Consider the following 7,632-nt stretch of genomic DNA (forward strand, 5'->3'; position numbering starts at 1 on the left):
GAAAAGTCCAAGGAACAACAACACATACCCAGTTAATCTCACAAGTGAAATCTAAAAAAGATAGAATGTATGCAAATATTACCCCTATCTTTTATAGGGTAGAGAGGTTATTTCTGATAGGCTCGGCTTTAAAGAATATCAAAACATAAAATAACGACAGCGAACTGACAAAATAAACAAAGCAAATGAAACAACATGTAATATTAAAAATTGAAAGAGAAATCCAAGCAACATAGTAAATAACATGGAAGGTGATATATCACTCAAGTGAAGAGTCCCTTTTCTGGACAGTTCTTGAAAAAACTAAGACATCATCAAGTTCTTCAGCACCTTCTTTCTTCTTATTATTAGTAGTGTTTGGATAATTTTGACCATCACTTATAATGGCTTCTCTGATTATATCTCTAGTTTTGGCCATGGGATCATCATCCTTGTCTTCTTTCTTTTCCACTTGCTCTTTCCTCTCTTTTGCTGCATCCATTGATTCTTTCCTTTTTTGTTTCCCTCTATGCTTCCTTCTGTAGCTATCAAATACTGTACAGATTGTAAAGACTCTCTTTTGCTATATATAATATAAAAAATGATGGAGCTCTGATCTATGAATTTTCGTGGCCCATGATAAAGGTTTACACGTATCATAGAACCAGTACTGCGTGGAAGTTTATTTTTGTTTTGGGTATTTTGAAAATATTCGAATTTTTAATTCCTAAATATCGAGAAAGTTTAATTTTGATTTTGTAATTTCAAACTAAAATCATTTAATCTTAATTAAGTGATATTTTTATCTGTAATTTCTTAAACTGTGAATATTTTCAAATTTAATGATTATTAAGTGCTTAGAAATCCAATTAATCATTATTCTATTATATTAAATTTACATTGCTACTCTATATTTGAAAAAAATATAATTCTCAGAATACTTTTATATCAAATATTCATATATAATGGACCAAAAAAAACTATTTTAATTAAGAAAAAATGTTAGATAGTAGCTTAGGTACACCACTCCAAATTATTTTTTCTTGAAAGAGTATAAGACAATAAAAATATCTTAAAGTTAGGACAACAAAATGATGTGCCTAACACAACTTTGTGAGGTTTTTCTTTGTCTCATAAAAAAAGTAGACTTAAAGTTTGTGAACCAAAAGGTTTAAGATTTGAATTCAGTTTTTTGTGACACAAAAATTACATAATAAGTAAAGTTGTGTGACACATAATAAAGGCCGAGACAAGTAAAGAAATATTTCTTGTAAAAAAAGTCATAAAATTAAAAAAAGTTGAGCAATTCGCAGTAATGTCCTTATTTTGGGGTGGTCTTTAATTTTTGCCCATCAAATGAAAGTATTTAACTTTTGCCCTTCACCTAAAACTTCAAGATTCCGGATTCGAACCTCTACTCAGGTGAAAATTAAACAAAATTCGCTAGGCAGAGGTTGCTATACAAACTCTGCCCCATCGAGCATAGTTTGCAGACAAATTATGTCTGATTGGGCAGAGTTTGCCTACAAACTCTACCTACCGCAAGTAGTTTTGCGGTGCAAACTATTCCTTAGCAAACTTCTACTCGATAAGGCATAGTTTGCAGGAAACTTTGCCCCATCGAGCATGCAAACTCTGCCCCGTTAGTATAAGTGCTAAATTGCAATCATCTCCCATAATCCCATAGTAGTCCTCTGCATTGAAGATAACCAAGATAGTTTCGCTATATTATACTAATGTGCATACGAACCAACATTGATACATTTAATTTTGGGATCTTTACATTGTACTTAAACAGCAGCTTAACAAAGCCATCAATTAGATAGTTATATGAATCAACATGGGTACATGATAGTTATACACTTATCCCTTAAATTTTACCTTCAAAACTCTACCTTACAAATTCAAACCTCTCATGTGAAATTTTTTTTTTTTTTTTTTACTTTACTAGGTTCAAACCCGAAAGCACTCGGGATATTAGGCGAAGGACAAAAATTAAAAAACACCAATTTGAGGGACAAAATTAAAGACCATCCCAAAGGAAGGACAATCCGCGCAAAAAAATGAAAAAAGTTTATAAAGGGCTAAAAATCTAATTATGGACAGAGCATGCTTTTGCAGCACGTGCTGAAATACTTGAAGAATATCTACCCCTACAATAGTCTAGTTTAATCTGATAACGATATTAGTGCAAAATTTTTAGAGAAGCAATTTATTTATCTTTATTAAGAAAAGATGTCGTATAGCAGCTAGGATACCACCACCACCGTCAAAATTATTTTTTCTTGATAGAGCATAACAATATATACATAACCTAGGAAACATATTTGATCACATTCAGGAAAATGATCGACTTTAGTTTCTCTATATACTGTAGGCTAAAGAGGACAGGTACTATAGGATATGATCTGTAAACACGAGAAATTCCAAAGTGCAGAAACCATATATTTAAATTGAACGAGCACACTTCCCACTTTAAAATTGAACATTGACAAAACCACAGGCAACTGGTATACTTAATCCCAAAAACTAATTTTAACCTCGAGAACAAAACCTGAAATTTGTCTAGTTCAAATATTACAAACAGTTCAAACACCAGAAACAAACTTTCTAATAAAGAAACAAAACTTCTTAGTGAGATCAGCTTTAGTTCATCCTCCTGATGAGCTCATTGATGAAATTCTCACGATTTCCAGCATCACCGCCTTCAACATAGTGATTTCTCTTCTTTTTGAGTCCACCTAGAGGTGCCTTGAGTTGGAATGGCCATAAGAAATTGTTAGCCTCCTTGAAGTGTGGTCCAACAGTAATGATCTCGTGGACAAGATCTTCGATGCAAATAATTCCATGCTTGCCCAAAACCTGCAACATCTCGCATTTTGATGAAAAATGTCGAGAGATTAAGGTATTGTTTGGTTGAAGCTTTAGATGTTTTAGAACTTTTGTCACGTACAGTCAGACTTCTCTATAACAATCATCCTCTATAACATTTCACTATAACGACCAAGTTTTTTGGAACCGATTTTACATGTTATGTTATCCAATCAAATCTTTCTATAACAGCATCGCGTTCTGATATTTTTTGGATGGTGTTATAGAGAACATATACTATAAACAACATGAAAGATCTGTACCACAGAAAACATGGTTATAGTGAAATGTTGTTATAGAGGATAGGTTGTTATAGAGAGGTCTGTCTTATATGTTTATAGAGGATAGGTTGTTATAGAGAGGTCTAACTGTCTTATATGTTCTCTATAAAAGCATTCCGCTACAGCAGCCAAAAAATATCCAAACAAATGATGTCGTTATAGAGAGATTTTACAGTACACTATGAATGAACTTCAAAACATATTTTGCACCAACCTGCTCAATGACAGCATTGTCAGTCAAAGCAATTCTTTGCTTGTCTACCTTTCCGTAACCTCGTTTGTAGATCAACTCTTTAATGCTCTTCAAGTTGGGATAACTGAGAAATTAAAGAAATGCATCAATCAATAACTGATAGGGGAACTCCAAAATCACAATCAACCTCACAAGGAAGCAACGCATGAGAAAACAAATAGAATGATACCCACCCGTATGTAACATATGGCTCAACCCTATGCAACATGTTCACGGTGGCCTTATTAACTTTCAGGAAGACACCGTTGAAGATCTGCCATATAGCAAAGAGTCCTCTCATAAGACAGGTAGAATTGAGCCGGGAAAGTAATACACAATGAATAATAAGAAAGATCACATAAAGAAAAAACAAAAATCCCATGTACAAAGTTTAAGAGTAATTCATTGGTCAGTTGTTGCTTCTTCAAAAATATCCAAAAATCAGTACACAGAGTCTAAAACAAGAGCATAACTGTACGTATTGCCTAAAGATATATTATTATGTTCATTTGCGCAACAACTTAGACTTGGTAACCAAGAGGCACTAGCAGATATTATGAATTAACCACAAATCATAAAATAAATACACGTAAAATGGCAGTCCAATCATGTTTTGTTATAGGTTATAGCATTAAATTATGCAAAGTGACTAGATAAAAAGAGTGTGATGGATGAACCGAAAAAATAAGGATAACGCGTAAGTGTAATCAATCAATCAAACCAAAGAACAAGAAAAAAGTGTAATGAACAATCAACGAAAATTATGCAAAGCCTACATATGATAAGAAAATGGAACTGAATCAACTACTCCATCCAAGTTAAATGTCAAAGTCCGTTTGGCATGACAATAACAGTTAAAATTCGAAGTTCAAATGCTACTCTAAATCTCTTTCAGGCCAAACACAACACTTAATTGACCACCGTAGTGATGCTATCCATAGCCAAGTTGAGCAGATAGAATCACTTCGAGGTTACAAAGTGGCAAGGAAACTAAAGAAGGGAAAAATAGATTCCCATAATACACAAGTGACAGCTAAGAACTTGAACTAGTGTCCTCTTATAGATTTTCATAGATATTGAACAGGAAACATCAATAAATACCTGTCGCAATCGAAGAAGCTGCAGAATCTTTTTTGTCTGAGGTGGCATTGCGTTAATCCTAATATTTTTTTTTAAAAAAAAAGATCAATAACCAGACTTTATTCATCAAAACATCCATGGCTTAAATAAACCATCCAGCAATATCTTACCCACGAATTCTGATGATGAAGAGCAACTTTGCTTCTGGGTCAACATAGAATCCTCCCTTCAATCGCGCCTCGCGCTTCAAACGGATCAACTCCCTCTCCTAAACACATATATACTAACTCTTAAAAAACCTCGGTATTAGACAAAATCAGCATTTTTAATGAGATATTGAGCTTATTAATACCTGCTCGGAGTACTCCTTAGCGTACTGTTTAGCCCTGTTGTAGATAAGTTTGCGGTTCTCGGCATTCTTTTTCTTGGCAGCTTCAAGCTCTTGCTTCTTTACAAGGGCCCATTCCTCATTCCTTTTTTGCTTCTTCAATACCGACTCTGGAACTGGTACACCTCCCTCACCCATGTCTCTATCTCTATAACATGGAACAGCCCGAAAACACAAGTTTAGCAAAGCATTAACATCGAGTTCCCTACTTGCTTTCTGATGCAAAAATTTGAGATGACAATTTTAAATCAAATAAGATACTAGTTTACCAAAAAAAGACCAGAGAGCTTAAGGGTTTTTTTCATTTTTGGCCCGTCGACCAAAATTAATTACAGGCTCTAGCCAAAATATACAAAAACATATACAATGATGATGTATGTTTATATGTATATTTGTGTATAGGACATGTATAATATACATTACTTACTCTATACAAAATTTTACATAACAAATGCCCACTTCCCCAAATAAGAATTTAATCACTTTTCCAAAAATGTCAAAAAAAATATTTTTTTTATGTTTCTTCATAAAAAAGATGGTAATGAATATTCAGTTTAACAAAGATTCATTGCAAATACTCAGTAATACAAAAAAAAAAAAAAAATTAAAATTATTTAAGCAAGTAAAAACTAATAAATAATTATACAAAACAAGCAGAAACTAAACACAAAATTCCAAAAAAGAATAAAATAATTCATTATATTAAACTGGAAAACCCTAAAAGAAATTGATGCTTTTAACACAAATTCATTTCAACAAGTGTAAAACTGAGGTTATTATGTAAAACCCGAAAACAATGATACATTTTAAATGCTTAAAAAAAACTAACAAAACCCATAAACAAAACAGAAACATAATACAATGATTATAGAAGATGAGAAAATGTGTTTACTTACCCCCTTTAGATTTGTGCAGCGTCCTTTGCCTGCAAGCTCTGTTCTCTGCGCAGCTGCTGATATATTTGAGTTAAATTTATATAGTAGGGTTTAAAGAAGTTATTCTTAGTTTGGGCCTAATTTGCATGGCCCATATTTAGTTCCAGGACCAATTAACGAGGCCCTGAGTTTAATTTCAAGACCACTTAATGAGGCCCAAATTTACTTCAAAGACCAATTACGAAGTTTTTTTTGCACGGATTGCCCTTCTTTAGGGGTGATATTTAAATTTTGCCCCTCATATTTGTGGTCTTTAAATTTTGTCCTTTATATTTGTAGTCTTTAAGTTTTGCCCTTCGCTTGGAAAGGTGGGCGAATACCTGAGGTTCTGGGTTCGAACCCCTGCTCAAGCATAAAATAAAAAATAATTTCGCAAGGAAGGGCTGGAGGGTGTGTCTGGGATCATACAATCCTTAAGGAAAACTAAGATTATGCGCTGCAGGGGCATAACTAATTCGCAAGGCAAGGTCGGAGGGTGTGTGTGCGATCGATACAATCCTTAAGGAAAAACTAAGATTATACCGGAGGGGCATAACTAAAAGTCTGCCCCATAACCAAAAGTATGCCCCATAAGACAGAACTTTTCCTTAAGGCATAAACTTTTCCTTATAAGGCAAATTTTTAGTTATGCCTTAAGGAAAGTTCCGCCTTTATGCAAGCATACTTTTTAGTTATGTCTTATAGGCACACTTTTAGTTAAGGCACAATAAAAGTATGTCTCATAAGACGAACTTTTCCTGGCGCATAACTAAAAGTTTGCCTTGAAAAGTAAAAAAAAAAAAAATATATGCCTCAAGGCAAAGTCTGCCCCCACCGGCATAATCTTAGTTTTTCCTTAAGGATTGTATGTCAGATCCGGCATACACGCCGCCCACCCTGCCTTGGGAAATTATTTTTCAATTTTATGCCTAAGCGCGGGTTCGAACCCAGAACTTCACCTTACCAAGCGAAGGGCAAAACTTAAAGACCACAAATATGAGGGGCAAAATTTAAAAACCACCCCAAAAGAAGGGCAATTCTTCAAATTTTGCGCGGATTGTCCTTCATTTTGGGTAATCTTTAATTTTTTCCCTTCAAATTGGTGGTCTTTAATTTTTGGGATTGTTATATCCCGCATTTTTGTACATTAGGATATTCCGAGCTAACCGTGAAAAGTTAAGGACAAGACTAGTCCGGGATGCGAGGTTGAGATTTTTGACCATCGATTTTATTTTAAGGCATAAGTTGCTTGCTATTTTGTTGGAATGGAATATTAAGGAAAATTTGGGGTTAAAAAGTGAAAATTATGGAAACTAATATTTCATGAAATTTGGGGCAAAAGTGAAGAGTTGAAAAATTCAATGTTCATGAAATAAAAAGGGCATGTGGCTATGCACATGACTTGTGGGCCCTCCCACAAAAATTTGGCCAAATTTGATTAGTTAAATTCATGAGGGGCACATGTGTGCACTTTATATTTGTTGGGGTTTATGTAAATATAAGAGGGATGACTAGTCAATATATTTGTCATCTTTTCTAATTCTAGAGAAATGAAGAATCATGAAGGAAAAAAAAGAAGGCTATTCGGCCTAGGTGGCGAACCCATGGCCATGGAAACTTGATCAAAAAATAATTCTTCCTAGGTTTTCTACTCTTTTTGGAAGGTGCTAAACAACATGGAGTAATTGTTAGAGCAAGCAAATCCTTGGTTCATGCAAGCACCAACTTTAGCCAAGTGAAGAATTAAGTAGAAAAGGTAAGGTTCAATCTCATTTTTCTATGTGTTATAGATGGTTTATGTGTGTTGTAGTAAGTGGAAATGAGTGAAATTCATGAAAATATGGGTACTAGTGTGTGGCCGAATATATGTGTGGTGTGTAGGAATGA

General features: G+C 34.1%; 1 protein-coding gene across 1 annotated transcript; it reads right to left on the minus strand.

Moving 5' to 3' along the window:
- Positions 1–2,403: 2,403 nt before the first annotated feature.
- LOC132040904 (large ribosomal subunit protein uL30y-like) lies at positions 2,404–5,871 on the minus strand. Its single transcript, XM_059431592.1, has 7 exons — positions 5,728–5,871; positions 4,796–4,979; positions 4,614–4,711; positions 4,465–4,522; positions 3,558–3,637; positions 3,346–3,448; positions 2,404–2,841 (listed from the first exon to the last, which is right to left on the minus strand). Exons 2-7 carry the CDS (start codon positions 4,967–4,969, stop codon positions 2,626–2,628), a joined length of 729 nt encoding a protein of 242 aa, XP_059287575.1. The 5' UTR covers positions 4,970–4,979; positions 5,728–5,871; the 3' UTR covers positions 2,404–2,625.
- Positions 5,872–7,632: the final 1,761 nt, after the last annotated feature.

Source organism: Lycium ferocissimum, chromosome 12 (genome assembly GCF_029784015.1).
Source record: "Lycium ferocissimum isolate CSIRO_LF1 chromosome 12, AGI_CSIRO_Lferr_CH_V1, whole genome shotgun sequence".
NCBI classification, from domain to species: domain Eukaryota; kingdom Viridiplantae; phylum Streptophyta; class Magnoliopsida; order Solanales; family Solanaceae; genus Lycium; species Lycium ferocissimum.

Bases quoted from the DNA above. Each gene is read 5' to 3' on its own strand.
- LOC132040904 (XM_059431592.1), bottom strand. From the start codon at position 4,969: ATGGGTGAGGGAGGTGTACCAGTTCCAGAGTCGGTATTGAAGAAGCAA. The intron at 3,638-4,464 runs GTATTTATTGAT...GCTATATGGCAG, and splicing joins AGCTTCTTCGATTGCGACAG to ATCTTCAACGGTGTCTTCCT. The intron at 3,449-3,557 runs GTGGGTATCATT...TTAATTTCTCAG, and splicing joins GAGCCATATGTTACATACGG to TTATCCCAACTTGAAGAGCA.